This window comes from Vipera ursinii (assembly GCF_947247035.1).
Source record: "Vipera ursinii genome assembly, chromosome: Z".
Lineage (NCBI taxonomy): Eukaryota > Metazoa > Chordata > Lepidosauria > Squamata > Viperidae > Vipera > Vipera ursinii.
Genome location: NC_139517.1, coordinates 14,214,520 through 14,230,825, shown reverse-complemented (window position 1 = coordinate 14,230,825; position 16,306 = coordinate 14,214,520). Strand labels below are relative to the sequence as shown.

Genomic DNA, 16,306 nt, shown 5'->3' with positions numbered 1-16,306 from the left:
CAAAGTACTGAATTAGCCGTTGTCTGGATTTGACCTCAACCCCAAATACTAATGCTTCCTTTTAAACAACTTGAGTCTTAAGAAACTGAAGAAGAATAAATCCTTAAAACCCAGTTTTAGATCATGCACTCCAATCACTATTTAGAATCAGATTAGCAATGCTTATGTTAATTAACTAAGGACTGAAAAGAAAAAAAAACTACAATCAGTTTTAAGGGTGTAAAATGCTTATAGAATACATTGGATTGTGATGCATATATTTTAGACTGACAAAAACCATACTGTAATTTTAAATGGCAGAGATGTATTTGCTGTTTTCAGGAGAGCTACACTGGAGAAATATTTTTCCCCTAAAGTAACCTATTAAGGTCTATCAGCAATCAAGTTCAGATTACTACTTGGACAACCATTTGTGTGAAATGATATAGGGTTTTCTGAGAAGGGGGTTGGACTGGAAGACCTCCAAGGTCCCTTCCAAATATGTCATTCTGTTACTTAGTCTATTCTGTCATTACTGACCCAGCTGCCAGTGTTTTTTCTCTCCTGTGGGTGGGGTGAAATCTTACCTTTTTCACTGTGCCTTCAGCAAAAAGATTAAACATGTGGTTTTTGCTATTACAGGGGTTATTCTGAATGCTTTTTTCAGTTGGTGGAATTTCAAATGTGTTTGTTGATTTCCAGCCAGATGTATTTTAGAAAATGGATTGGGTATATTTTTATTGTAAAGCACTTCAAAGGCTGGCTTTGAAGGGAAGGCGGAAAGTTAATAAATATAGCAAATAAAGGCAGCCTGGGGAGGATTCTTGCCACTGCACAACTGAAACTCAAGTATTTCTTTATTTACAGGATAGAAGAAATTAGATTGGTTGTTCAAAAAATAAAGGCCGTATTCCCACAATACACTAAGCCACAAAGTAGACCACTACTCTAACTTCGGGTGGAAAATCTGCTTCCATCTTTTCATTGCAGATTGCTAACATCTACAAAGCCATTCCTACCTTTCCAGGGGGAAACCCCTGAAAACCGCAGTGCTGCAATCGGTAAAATTGCCCTATATCCTGCCCCAAAAGAAAGCATCCTATAGCACCCCCAGCGTTGCCTCTTCGCTTTTCCTTGATGGAACCTACAAAAATCTTGCAAACCCAGGCAACGTATTTAGCAGGACTTTGCAGCGATCCGGATTCAAGACGCAGAAAGGAGAACCTGCTGCAACTCCTTCCATCAAACGTTTGATGGATGGAGCAGTCCACAGGTGCGACAGGCGTCACTCCCGAACCGTCGTTTTGTTTTCCAACTTGGATCGCTGCATAGTTTCCAGCACTTAGCGCCTGGTTCAGTGGGTCTTGCGAAATCAGAAACCTGGCTTAAGTGGACCGTGGCTAAGGGAACTCGTGTCGTGCACCCACTTTCCGTTCCCATTTCGGGATTCGAACCCCGGATTTGGAGGGAGGGAAAGCATCTCTTAAAAGCTCTTAAGATGCAGACGCGCAGCGTCAAGGAGAGGATTGGAGGCGCGCTGAGCCAAAAGGCGGGGCCCAATGGGAGTCAAGCGCGCGCGAGCCCGAGGGTGGGACCTCACCGTGGTGTGGAATGTTTTGGGCGCGGCGCTTCCGGGTTGGGCTCCTGACATTTCTATCCAATCCAGACGCGCCGCGGCCCGCACGGCTCCAGTAAGCCAACACGGACGCATGCGCCGTTTGAAGCAGCTCCAGCCGCAGCTCCCGAGGAGCGCATGGGCAGTGCTTTTTCTTGGCGTTCCTTCGAGGAGCGCATGCGCGGTGCTCGTCGGGCGGTGTCGGTTCCGGGTAAAGCGGGGATAGGAGCGGCTGCGGGAGCTTCTTGATTTAGATCAGCCATGGCTGCAGCGGCGGCGGCGGCGGCGACAGCGGCCCCGGGCGGGGCGGGAGCCGTGCCGGTGCCTGGAGTGCCAAGGCTGGGAGCGGAGACAGTAAAAGGGCAGGCGTTTGACGTGGGACCACGTTATACGGACCTGCAGTACATCGGCGAGGGGGCGTACGGCATGGTCTGGTAAGCGAGCGCGAGCCCTGCAGATTGGCCCTGAACGGGAGCCATACCTGGGCGAAACGGCCGAGAGATTGGTCCGGCGTGCCTCTTCCTACAAAACTGGCTTCGCCCGGCCACCGTACCCTCTTTTAAAACGCTTCCGCCATGTTGTTTCTTAGTTACCGAAAAGTCTTGCAAGGGGGGGTGCGTGTTATTTTGCTGGATCTGGAACTTGCTTTCTCTTCCACACACACACACACACACACCCCTCACGCGCTTCAACTCCCTTAAGGGTCCCTGCCCGGCGGGCCTTTTCCTTCCGCAGCCGGCCTCTTGCTCCATTCGGTTGCAGGGCGCGTTGCAGAGGCTTGCTGTCAAATCTGCCTTTTAAACCCACCCACCCCGAAACAGCCGACGCGGCCGGCCCTGCCAAGTCATTGTTGTATTCCGAGCGCCTCCCCGAAACCAGCCTTCGCAGGCTGTTATCTTCCTGTGCCAATATTTGCAGATTTCCTGTGAAAGCCTTAGTAGGGGTGCCTTGCCTTGCAGCCGGGGAGTTGGTTTATTACCGGTAACTGGTTAATAACTGGGCACCATCATTTCACTTTAAATCTTGTGTCCTGTATTCTTATTTTTTATTGCCCTGTACACCGCCCTGAGTCCCTCGGGAGAAGGGCGGTATATAAATCAAATAAATAAATAAACAAATACTTTTTGCACTTGTCAGTGTCGAGAGGCAAAAAACCAAAAACGAACCAACAAACAAAAAACCGCGAAGGTTAACACTTTCCTTTTCTCTGTGGGGTGCAGCAGGGTCAGTAAAACAGCCTGATGAACTTTTATTTAGTTCCATAAATCACAGAGCCCCACCCACCCCACCCCACCCCGAGCATTTCTTTGAAGTGTTGGCAAGCCTGTTACCTCTCCAATAAATCTTGATGCATTATAGTTACTAAGCTGCACAGCAGCCCCCATCCAAGTATCAACCTCAGCCAGCGTCTGGCCTGTTTAGATCACTGTCACTTCAGGGCAGATCTATTTTCACCAACTGTGCTAAGTGTTATATAGATACTAATTGATCTAATTATAATACCTGCTGGCTTCTGTGCTATGTTCAGCAGTTTGGTTCACATTAAAGCCTAGGCTATAGTAAGCAGGACTGTCTTAGGCGCTGCACTGTTGCTGCGATGATTCTCAACATGTTTACTGAAATATTCCAAACAGCCATTCGTTTAACATCAGTAACTTGTGTTTTGTATCAGGCTTTCCGTATTCCGTAATAGTCCATTTTTTTATTGCTCATAATCTAATCTGTGTAGGTTTGGAACTAATGTACTTTGTATTAGTCAGTGCAATACACATACATCCCCAAGTGTTTCTGTGGTAGAATGTGTATTTGATGGCGATAACCGTATTTGCATGATATACTTATCAAATAACCCAGTTTTCTAGATTTGCAAAACCTATCTGCTGTTGAGATCTCAGAGGTTTCACTTCTGTTCCGTAGCCTTGGCAACAGCCAGCTCTTTCTCAGATCATAATAGTTGTTGTCCCACATTGGTACAATGTGTTATTAGTGTTTTCTCATTCCTTCCTTTGCTCTTTTGTTGAAGTCCAAAATTAAAAAACATTCAAGCTTTCTGGTGGATTATCTTGTGTTTAGAATGTTTCTTCTTGTTGTGAATTTCTAGAGGGATCCTCTTCTATTGGAGAGCGAAATGATTTATCAGTTTTGATAGTAAAAGATTGTAGAGTCACTTGTCTGAGATGAGCAGCTGTAGAAATTAAGTAAAAATATATCAAGGACTGGTATGCATTTGCCTTTGTTTCTGAACAGCTCGTCGTATGATCACGTCAACAAGATCCGAGCTGCGATCAAAAAGATCAGTCCTTTTGAGCACCAGACATACTGCCAACGCACACTGCGAGAGATCAAGATTCTTCTGCGCTTCAAGCATGAAAATGTCATTGGCATTAATGACATTCTTCGTGCACCTACCATTGATCAGATGCGTGATGTGTATCCTTGCAAACCATCTTGTGTCTTTTCATGTGTGGAAGGAGATCTGTTTGGAGAAAGGCGTACGCACAGAGAAAATGTTCTACAATAATCTATTCAATCTTATTCGGGTCCCTTTTTAATGAAATGCACTGCTTAGAAGCTTTAGCTCCTTCTGAATATAATGATGTAAAATAGGGTATGATTATGCCAGCATCTGGGCTGGCTTCCATTTGCCTCCTGGCATGGCTCCAGGTATTGCTTTCTTAATAATTGGACTTATGAAATGGTTGTCTCTTCTTCTCTTAGGTCCTCTAAAATTAAGAACGCTGTTTTAGTTGTGTCCCTTTATTTTTATACAGCAGCTGGTAAAGTGGTGATGATCTACTTTGTACAGGAGATAAATTGAACGTGGTGTGAATCTGGCTTCAGTTCTTTCTGGTTTTAATTGAGCTATTAAAAGCAAACGCAATTTGTGGTCACTGTTATCATTTATCTGACCACTTGTGGAGATGCTGCCTTCTTTGCAGGAGGTTACTTTCCTTGACAGCTTCCCTTCCTTCCCCTTTCCTGGTGGAGAGGGGTATTATTTGTCTTTTTTCAGATATATAGTTCAGGATTTGATGGAGACGGATCTCTATAAGCTTCTGAAGACCCAGCAGCTCAGCAACGACCATATCTGCTACTTCCTCTATCAGATTCTTCGAGGGCTGAAATACATTCACTCTGCCAATGTGCTTCATAGGGATTTGAAGCCCAGCAATCTTCTCATCAACACCACCTGTGACCTGAAGGTGGCATTCTAAATCTTTTGCTAGGCCTTCTGCACTTGCCAACAGTCTCTTCCCTGCTTCATTCTGCAGTGCAATTAATCCTCCATTTATTTGGGGGTTGCCACTCCATGGTTCTTTCTCTTCTTACAGATCTGTGATTTTGGCTTAGCCCGAATTGCTGATCCAGACCACGATCACACAGGATTCTTAACAGAGTATGTTGCCACTCGCTGGTATCGAGCTCCCGAAATCATGCTAAATTCCAAGGTAAATTAAGCAAATTGAATAGAACACGTTAGCCAGAACACCTAAAAGGCACAGTTGTTATGCCTCCAATTTAGCTGAGCATGAAGTTTCCCAGCTTCTCAAAAAAAAGGAAAGGTAACACCTTGCATAGCCATGATTAAGTTGTAAAAACCAGATCATTAAGTTCCAAAACTGGATCAAATGGATAAATGGATATTTATAAAGCTTCAATGTGCAGTGGAACCACAGTATCACATGTCTCATATTTTCTTTCACTTGTACAAATTACCATAGCAATTCTAGCATACCTATCCCACACAGAGGCCTAACTGAAGGATGCTAGTATGAGGAAGACTGAGGCATAGGCTAGGCTGCAGAAGCTTAAGTTTTCCTGAAAATGTTTCCTTTGCTGGGTCCACAGTTTAAGGTGCCTCTCTTACATTAAACTGAAAAGTTTTATTTACTAGGGAGGAAGCACATCCATGTCAATACAAGGATGGCTATGCATGGCCTAATAGCAGCTGAGAGCAGAGTGGGATCAGTCAGAAACCCTCAGCTTCTATTTCTGTGTCTTCTCCCCCTTTCCAGGGCTACACTAAATCCATTGATATATGGTCAGTGGGTTGCATCTTGGCTGAGATGCTATCAAATCGACCCATCTTTCCTGGCAAGCACTACCTGGACCAGCTGAACCACATCCTGGGTAAGAGGAAAGGCGACTGAGCAAAGCCTTTGACAGGGTAGCCTACTTCTGAGCAGCTTCTTGAATGAGTTGTGTAACAGATTCTACCTTTCTCCTGTTGCATCAGGCCTCCCCGTTATAACTTTAATGCCCATTTCTCCTCTAGGGCTTGCAGTATCCTAGATATGCAATGGCTCTCTCTTCACCCATCTCTACAGGTATCTTGGGTTCCCCGTCTCAGGATGACCTGAACTGCATCATCAACACGAAGGCTCGCAATTATCTCCAGTCATTGCCTCAAAAGCCTAAAGTTCCTTGGGCTAAACTGTTCCCAAAGGCTGATCCCAAAGGTAAGGGAGAAAGAAGGCTGAAAATGCACAGCTTCATCCTTTGGCTGGCATGTTTGGCTCTTTGTTGATAAATCAATCATCAGCCACTGGCTGACAGGCCAGAATTCTTCAGCTTTTTGTAGCTTGGTAGGCACTGTTAATGTTCCATCGAAACCAATGTTCTGACATCAGGTTGGTTTTTTTAATTGCACACTTTATATATGGAGGAGCCCATCTGTATGATCTAGTAACAGTCTTCCCACTGTTACTTTATTTAGAAGTTAAACTTCTATATCCTCAACTGTTCTGTAAAACTTTCACCAAGCCATCCATCCACTAGCAGGGCCCAGTTTGGGCGAAGACTATTTGTAGACTTCGTCATTTAGAAACTGGCTGTCCTTTTTAATGCAGTTAGAGATCTTTAGGCAAAAACTGAATGGTGTGGAAATTTAGTTGCCTAAAACAGCACACATGGTAGAGTATAGGCAGAATGGCCCCATGTCTTCTTTCATTGGTGGAGCAGTGGGCTAATGCCTCCTTAAGTAACACCAGCTGCCTGCAATTAGTGCAGGTTCGCATCCCACCAGGCTCAAGGTTGACTCAGCCTTCCATCCTTCCGAGGTAGGTAAAATGAGGACCCAGATTGTTGGGGGCAATAAGCTGACTTTGTAATAATGCCGCTTGGGGGGGGTGAAAGCCCTAATAAGCAGGCATATACATAGAATGAAGGCTATTGCTAAGCACATTGGTTTGTGCTTAAATTGTAAGCCGCCCTGAGTCTTCGGAGAAGGGCGGGATATAAATGGGATTAAAATAAAAAAAAATAAAAATAAATTTAGGCCAGAATGGGGAACTATGGCCTAAATGGCTGGCTCAGGAATTCTGGGAGTTGAGGTCCACAACTCATAAAAGGGCCATAGTTCCCCACCCCAGATTTAGGCTGTTAGGTTCCAATAAGGATTAGCAAGAAAACAGAATTCTATCATTTAAGCGGTCTCTGCTGAAATGTGCATTCTCTATAACCCAGGGCAGGAAGACTGACTTCCTTTCTGTCTTAAGTTGTACCTCACAATTCACAAATATGCATTCTAGATCAGTCTTCCTCGATACATAATGTTTAAATGTATATACTACAGTCAGCATCATTCCCAGCTTTCCGTGGAAGATACATGCTGAAGGGGTGAGAGAAAAATATGCAAAGTACCTTAAACTAATTCTAAAAGCTTTTAGAAGTTCTCTTGTGTGACATTGATGTGTAGTTCTTCAAATACAGCTGGTTCCCAGAGCAGCTTAATCTGTAACAGAAGCAGGCAATTTTTGTGTGGTTGAAGGATGCACACGGTATGTGGTGGTGGTGAAATAATGTTACTGGAAGAGGGCCAAAAGTTTGGTTCCTTTTTTTTTTTTGGACAAAATGTTGTGTTAAACCTTAGAGATCAAATGATTTTGCTTTGGTGATAGAAGGGGATTCTAAGTAGACTAGGAGTGCCCTGACGTTCAACGTTTCTTACATTATACTATTATATGATATATTGTAACATTATTACGTAATAGTATGTTTTATTTATTTATTAAACTTATACGTTGTTTATCTTGCCTAGAAGTGACTCAAGGCAGCTTAGAATCTCAAAAAACAAGGTTAAACATTAAAGTGTTAAAACTCTAAATATTAACATTACAATTGATTTAAAATTCATCAGATGGCAAGGAAGAGAGCAAGATGCACAAAGGGAGGAGGTGTGGCCTTAGTCCATTAACCAACTCCAGAATGACACACACACACACACACACACACACATACACACCCTGTCAGTACAAGGTCTGTTTGTTATTCTTTCACAGGAAAAAATGCAAGAAATTATAGGTGGTAAATAACATTGGTATATAGAAACTTACTTTCATGTGATTCACCCAATTTCTGTCTTCTCTGAAATCATTTCTTTCCAGCAAACATCAGTTTTCAAAGCCTCTTTATCTTTTATTGTCTGTTCTGGCCATCATTTGTTAATCCAGTTTTTATGTAAATGTCTTTCCCAGGCAGACATGAGGCAGCATCGTTAGTACAAAGTGGAAAACATTGGTATAAAGATCCTGCTAGACTTACTTATTTCCTAAATAAGGGTTAAGATAAATAGACTTAAGGATCTGAATAGACTGTGAATAACCAGGAAAGTTAACTTTAACTTCTATTAGAGATATAATCATTGTACATATGAATTCAGGATGCTATAGTAATGAAAAGCTTCAAATTATAAAAAAGGATTAAAGAGAAAAGTATCAGTATTTGCCACATGTAAGAATATTTTTAGCTAGGCTTGAACTACCTTTTAGTTCTGGACTGTCTCATTTCAAAAATTGAATTAACAGCTGGAGAAGACAACAAAATTGGTTAAAGGTGGGGGACTAGGAAAAGATTGGAGTTCTTGAAGAAAAGTGAGTTGAGGAAGATGATCTTTGAATTAAGGTGAATTGATTTTTTTTTGTCACAGTGCTCTGATTTACAGATAGTAGATTAAATTGGCAACAGATTTTGAACAAAAAAATGGAAGATCTGTTTCCTATAAAATTATATGAGATTTCTGGCCACATAAGAAGAGATGAGAAGTATTGGTCAGTAACTTCAATCATTTTGAAAGAAAATAAAACATAATTTCTAGTAACTGTGATAACTATGTTTCTCCTAATAGGGGTGGCCACTGTTTAAATCAGGGGTCTTCAAACTTGGCCCTTTTATGACTTGTGGACTTCAACTCCCAGAATTCCTCAGCCAGGCACGCTAAGGAATTCTGGGAGTTGAAGTCCACAAGTCGTAAAAGGGCCAAGTTTGAAGACCCCTGGTTTAAATCAATGTCTTTTTTCCCCCCAGTCTTGGCATCTTTTAAGACGCCTGGACCAACTCCCAGCATGTTGGCTAGGGAATTCTGGGAGTTGAAGTCCACACGTTTTAAGTTGCCAAGTTTGGGGGGGAAAAAACAGGCTGCCATCCACTTCGGAGGCACTCTGCTTTTGTTTTGTGGGAGAGTTGTGGGCTTTACAGAGGGCGCTGGCCCAGATCCCTGGTCTGAATCAGCAGGGCTTTTCTTATGGGGAGGCCGAGTCCTCCCACTCAGTCTCCAGACCATCTGCTTGCTGAGGAGACAAATGATCTCAGAAACCAAATGTTTCCTGCATTGCTCTCTGCTACCACTGGGGGGCGCATGGCAACCGTCCCTTTCCTAAACAAAATGGAATCTTCTTGTTGCCATGTGTTTGTCCAGCAACTGATCCTGCATCCTTTCACTTTTTTTTATCCCTTTCAGCTCTGGACCTGCTGGATAAAATGTTGACCTTTAACCCCAATAAGCGTATCACAGTGGAGGAGTCTTTGGCGCACCCTTACCTCGAGCAGTACTACGACCCCTCAGATGAGGTGCGGGCTTGTTTTCTTGGAAGAGGGTCGTTCTTTTACAACGGGGGTTGTCTTCAAACGTGGCCCTTTTATGACTTGTGGGCTTCCAGAATTCCTCAGCCGGCGTGCCTGGCTGAGGAATTCTGGGAGTTGAAGTCCACAAGTCATAAAAGGGCTAAGTTTGAAGACCCCTGTTTTAAAAGGATGACTGGAGAAGGGGGCAGAAAGTCATGGCCTTAATGGCCCTACTGAGGGGGTTTTAATTTAATTTAATTTAATTTAATTGGGTTTTAGTTTAACTTCAGGGACTGTAATTTAATTAATAATTTTAATTGATTTTAATTTTGTATGCTATGTATTTTAATTTTCCCTGTAAACCGCCCTGAGTCCTATGGGAATAGGGCGGTATATAAATTTAAATAAATAAATAATAAATAAAAGTGGCTGGGAAAGGAGAATTTCTACATTCTGGGTTTTTTTTCTCTCTCTTTACTAGCCAGTTGCTGAGGAACCGTTCAGGTTTGACATGGAGCTGGATGACTTGCCCAAAGAGAAGCTGAAAGAACTGATATTTGAAGAAACTGCACGATTCCAGCCTGCCTATCAAGGGCCCTGAGAGCCTGTTCAGGCCAGTGGCAGGTATAGCTGTTCATCTTCAAGGGTGGCTAATTTAGCCCCCTCCTTCAGAAAACCTTTCAACCTGGGAGGTAACCTATGAGTCCCATCCCCTGATCATGAGGTTATTTGTAAATCTCAGGAGGGTTTTGTTTTGTTTTGTTTTGTTTAAGCAAGGCACCGTTCCCAGAGCCCTCTGCCTTGGAAGAATTAATTTGCCTATTTCACTCTTGAAACAAGTGGGATAAACAGCGGCCCTGTGCAAAAAGATCAGCAGATGCCCTGGTATCCCCATGGGCTTATTTATTCATTAAATTGATATGCTGTCCATCTTGCCCTCTGGTGACTCTAGGTGGCTTGCAACAAATAAAAATAGTATAAAACATTAAAAAAATATATTAAAATGAGATATTAGTATTGAAATTAAGAAAGGCAGCTAAGGCAGGAGGCAAAATACAAACGGTGGAGCTGGAATCTTCTCTCTGTCCACTATCCGCCTCGAGTCTGGAATGCCCCTCTCACGCCAATCCGCAGGGCCAGGTTTTAAGGCCCTTCTGGAAGGTTAAGATGGGTGGGGACTGATCTTACCTCAGAGACTTTGATGTTCCAGAGGGCGGTAAGCCACAGCTCTTCTCCTGGGCCGATAATCCTTTGTGGCAAGAGAAAAGAGCTGTTTCTGATACATCTTGGTATTCAGTGATGAAAGGTGGCTATAACTTAATGTACAAGAAACCATAGATAACGGAGCTGTGGTCAAGGCCTCCCAGGCACCAGCAGGTGAATCTTCATGCGATCCCTTCTTCTTTCAGGTCGCTGCTTCACCGGGAGATGATTTGGGACTGTACCCAGCTCCTCCTTTGGAATGTTGAGGGGAGCACAGGATTCAGGGGTACCAACTCCAGGGTGCCCCTGTAGACTTGCTGTACAACTGCGCTTTGCTACGTGGCTGTGAACCCTGGTAACCCATCTCTGGACCCCCTTAATGTGATGTGTTGGGGTGAGACCCTGGTTCCCAGGTTGGGGAAGGGGGGGGCTGCTCCCTCCCTACTGGAGGGAAAAGAAAACAGTCTCCCATCCCTTTATCCCTTTTCGAAGCAACGAGAGGGGTGTCATCTCCTCTTTTTGGCATTTTACTGTCTTTGTTAATGAGTTAATAAACTAATCCTATTTTAGCAGGGCCATTTTCTGATCCCTTGGGCATTATTAGCAAGGGCAACTGAAATCAAATCCTGGTTCCTGGACATAGCCTTTGTATCTTTCTTCTGTAATCCTCTGAACCCCACTACATTTTGAAAACTGGGAGCAGAATCTTAAAACTCTCTGCCTACCCAGCTTTTCTGCAACACACCTTAAGAATCCAGGAGCCTTGATTCCTTCCTGCACAAATAGAGGGCATGTCTGTGCTGGTGTTTTATCAGCTGATTTATGCCGTTTTTGAAACACCTAAAATGCACATCCAACCTTGGTGGGTCATTTTAAGGAACTTCTGAAATGCCGTGCAAGGAAAGATCCTGTGATGAGGGGAAAAAAGTGTCTGGTTTGAGAGTGACAAATATTTCTCCCTCCGCTTCTAACTGTTGTGTAAGAAACTGTGCAGATGAAAAGGAAGTCCTTACATTTCTTCTGCTTCCTCAACCTTGAGACTTAAGATTTTTCATTGTCTGCCTTCCTTCTCCGCCCTTGCATTTAATAAATTGGGTGAGCGTGTGTGTGTGTGTGTGTGTGTGTGTGTGTGTGTGTGTGTGTGTGTGTGTAAACCGCTGCATACCTTGAGAAATCAGTCGGCCTCTGCAATGGCACAGCACTTTGTCTTCTTGCTGCTATGAACTAACATGGCTGCCCCCTCCATTCCTTTCTCAATATTTTTAAATGCCGATTTTTAACTCCCTCTTCATCGTGCAAAGCAGAGAGCCTCAAGGAGTGGAACTTAACAGATTGGGGCAAGTGTGAATGGAAAAATGGGAAAGTCACTAATCACAGTTCTGTTTTCTAAAGGGATAGTCCTGCTGCCCCAAAACCACCAGACTGTGCCAGGTAGAAAGGTTTTGGTTTTTTTTTGTGGAGAAATTCAGGGGGTTGTTTGGGTGTTCACCGTCATGAGTGGAAATGAACCACTGCCCCCTTGAAAGTTAAGCTTTTGCAGGAAAACTGCTGCTCAGATGGCCCCACCTCTTCCCTCCCCTTCCACGTGTGCCATTTTACAGTAACAATTTGGACGGTTGTTTTTTCCTGCAAATTCCAGTTCTCAAAGATGAGAAATGCGTCTAAGCAGAACAATGGGATTTGGGATGTGGGTTTTTTTGTTTGTTTGTTTGTTTTGTTTCCCTTCAGTTTCCATTTGAATGAAGGAGAAGCTTCTGTGTTCAGACAGCATTGCCTGCTTGTCCTAGCTGTGATGATATGCAGTGAGCTTTCTTCCTAGGGTGTGTTACCATTTGAAGGAACTTGCATTAAAGGGAATTAATGCTTCTCCATCCTTCTCTGCTTTGGATTGTATAAAGACCTAAAATAAATCATTCCTTTATTCCTTCAGCGGCTGTTACGTCTTAATTTGGGGGGTGGGGGGGAATGGATTGTTAAAGTAGAGCCCTTTTTAAAAAGCAGTTACAATGTCAGTAACCTGAGCAGGCATCCTATTTCAGAGATCAAGGTGAATACAGGTAGTCCTCGACTTGTGAGCACAATTGAGCCCAACATTTCCATTGCTGAGCAAGATGGTTTGTTAAATGAGTTTTTTCCCCCACCCTCCCATTTTACAACCTTTCTTGTCACAGTTCTCATGTGAACCACTGCAGTTATTAAGTTAGTAACACGGTTGTAAATGAATCTGGCTTCCCCATTGAATTTGCTTGTCAGAAGATCGGCAAAGGTGATCGCATGACTCTGGGACACCGCCAGCGTCATAAATATATGCCAGTTGCCAGGCATCCGAATTTTGATCACATGATCATGGGGATGATGCTACAGTCGGAAGAGTGAAAAATGATCATACGTCACTTTTTTACCAGTGCTGTGTAACTTTGAGCAGTTACCGTACTAAGCAAAAAGTTGTAAGTCGATTACCTATACACAAAGAAGGTGCTACTACAGATAATCTCAAGGCAATGTGAGGAAACCTCAGTAGAATGTCGTCAACCTAGCTGTGTATTTTTAAAATCAACTTTGCAGTTTTCTCAGGGACAAAATGGCCACGTTAATGCTTTTATCCAGGAGGTAATATGATCTCATACATCATACCTAACCATGATGTTGCCAAAGTAACAGAACAAGCATCACAGTGGAAATGCCATCCTTTGCATCACAAAGTTGTCCCCCTTCTGTGAATAACCTGGTTATTTCAGAACCAACCTGAATGAGGTTTCCAGATAAAATACACTGTAAGCACATTAAACAAATACCTAGAGTCTGGCTATAAGAAAGAATTAAGAACTTGTTTGTCAACTCAATGTGGTTCATAGAATAATTAGGGATATCTGCACATCTAATGGTTATAGCAATTGCTTAGGAAATGTACAGTGCCTTTGGTGATTAACTGGGATTGTTACTAATTACTGTTAAGAGGAAGGAAGCTCCTTGTGATGTAAGGGCTTTAAAGCAGGATATACTGACCGTGTCTTCACTGTTTCTCAACTTGGATTCTGCATAAGGTTGATAAACTTGTATTCCCCATGTGACTGAGAACTAGAAAACTTGTACAAATTAAATACTTCCTGCAATACAAAAGCCATAATTGGTGTTAGGTTGTGAATTAAAACCAGATCCATCCAGAGGACCTTGGGAAACTCAGATTTTTTTTAGCCTAAATCTAGTCTCCCTTCTCTACCATCACTCCTGGAGTACTTTTTATTCCAAATTTTATCTTTACTCCAAATATTATCTTACTCCAGGTATTATACTCTCACTACATTGTATTCTGGTGAAGTTATCTTTACTATTTGGCTATCGCAGCATCCATGATTAAATGAAAGATGATTGAATTCCAAGCCACAAAGAAATATAATACGTTACCAAAACTGCACGCTACCATATCCTTTGTGTGCTGCTCAGCTTATCTCTGTATGGTTCCTCCAGCCCTATTTAGATAGTAGCAGCAAAATATGAGACATTTTTCATGACATACAAGGATCATGTTCTAGAGCCATGGCTTAAAGGCTTTAGAAAATGTTTGAAATATTGCCATGGGTGAGGGTCCCTTAAAGATAGGCATACAATAGGACATTAGGATATTCTTGCAGGAAGGCAGTCAGACTCAGTGATCTAGTTTGCTTCACAAGCTGAAGAATAACAGCCCGTTCATGTAAGTCAGGGTTTCCAAACCTTATGCTTGCTTTAAGATGTGTGGACTTCAAATCCCAGAATTCCCCAGTCAGCCATGCTGATAGACCCACCCATACTGCAGTACTTTTGAGAAATGGACTTTAAATCATGGGAAGCCTTTTATCCGCAAGGAGACAATCATTAAGGTAGGAAAAACCCAGCCCCTGTAAGGTGGTTTCGTCACTTGCAGATCTCAATCTTGTTTGCTAGCTAGATTATTATGCTTCCATAAGCATTATGATTGTGGCTATTACTTTGCAGGTCATTATCCATGATTTACTCATTAGTACTTAATGACATTCCATGCTTGTGCCATCTGCTTCAAAACATACCTGGTCTTTGTACAGTGATCATCCCATTTCCTAATGTTGACATCAATGTTAATAAACTAAATTGTATGTTTGCTTTTATTTTGTTAATAAGCCTTCGTTATTACCATCCAGTTTGAGGTATTTTCTTTATATATGCTTTTTTTAAAAAAAACAACCCTCCGGTGCCATAGGGCTAGGCTACAAAATACAACTACTGGCAGTTTTCACAGTTCTCCAAAGGATTAGATCAGAAACATGTGTAGGTGACAGAGAGAAACAGGTGTAGGTGACAGAAAAAACTCTTAGGCTGCCTCACTGAAATTAAATTTGTATGCTGCCAGACTCAACAAACCTGGGCAGCGCACAAAGTACCCACACAAACATACATATAAGCTTTTTTTTAAAAAAAAAATAAACTATACAGTTAGAAAGTTAGCATATCATGGTATATAGGCAGTTGGCCAGATATATATTCCTTATAAAAGAAGCATTGAATATTGCACATCGCCACCAACATAATAAATAATGCAGTCCTTTCTATTTTCTGTGTGCGAGTGTGTGTTTGCCTTGGAGTCAGCCAGAGACACTAGTGCCTGCTGTTTTCCTGGCAGCTTTTTCCAGAAATTTTCTGCTCCATTATGCTACAAGTAATACACACCATCAGTTGTTTGTGCTCTTCGTGGAATCTTCTTTCCATTTTAGCTGGATAAACTTATTATAAGAGAGTCTATAATTTATTTCCAACAATCTGGGAGCTTCAAAACTAGTTTTCCCAGCCAGGAAAAGAGTCATTTGTCTCTTATTAATATTAAAAGTGCATTATTTGAAATGAAGCTTAAAGGACAGCCACCTCACCAGGCTGAGTGGAGCATACCTGTAAGCAGATTGTATTATGAGGGACAATAGAGGGAGTATTAATTACTGTTGTTCTTCTAATCCAGACATGTCAAACACAAGGCCCCGGGGCCGGATCCTGCCCACGAAGTGGTTTCATGTGGCCTGCGAAGCCATCCTGGAAACAGTGAGGGAACGGCCCCCACTGCCTTGGCCCTGGCCCAGAGACCCTCCTTCTGCCAGAGACCCTCAGATCTGTCCCACTCCTGCCCAGGACCCCATAGGCACCCTTGATGCCAACGATGTAGAGCTGGCCACGCCCACCCAGTAGGCCATATGCACTCTAGCCACACCCACCCGGTAGGCCACGCCCACCCTGGCCATACCCACCCGGCCCCCTGAGGGCAACCGCAATGCTGATGCGGCCCTCAATGAAATTGAGTTTGACACCCCTGAATCTAATCTAAACAATTGGAGGAAATCATGGCAGAATGTTTGTTGTTAAACAGCTTGAGGTTGTATGACTCACTTTAGCTTCAACAAGAAGCATGCATATATATATACATATATACATATATACATATGCATATACATATACATACATACATACATACACAAATCCAGAGAGAGAAAAAGATTTGAGATGAAATGAGATTCAGTAGTATTCCAGAAACAAGAATTTTCCAGGGGTGTGGTGGAATTATAGCTCCCATAACCCCAAAAGGTACAAAAAGAAGCTGAAACAGGCAAATCAAACAGACCTTCAAAAGCCGTGTTCCTCAATCTTGGAAAACTTGAAAATGTGTGG

At 42.7% G+C, this 16,306-nt stretch overlaps 1 protein-coding gene across 1 annotated transcript; it reads left to right on the top strand.

The window, feature by feature from the left end:
* Positions 1 to 1,782: 1,782 nt before the first annotated feature.
* Positions 1,783 to 12,568, top strand: MAPK3 (mitogen-activated protein kinase 3). Its single transcript, XM_083378101.1, has 9 exons — positions 1,783 to 2,028; positions 3,842 to 4,024; positions 4,608 to 4,797; positions 4,927 to 5,043; positions 5,611 to 5,725; positions 5,923 to 6,054; positions 9,333 to 9,442; positions 9,918 to 10,060; positions 10,846 to 12,568. The coding sequence occupies exons 1-8, from the start codon at positions 1,856 to 1,858 to the stop codon at positions 10,035 to 10,037; spliced, it is 1,140 nt and encodes a 379-aa protein (XP_083234227.1). The 5' UTR covers positions 1,783 to 1,855; the 3' UTR covers positions 10,038 to 10,060; positions 10,846 to 12,568.
* The last annotated feature ends 3,738 nt before the right edge of the window (positions 12,569 to 16,306 follow it).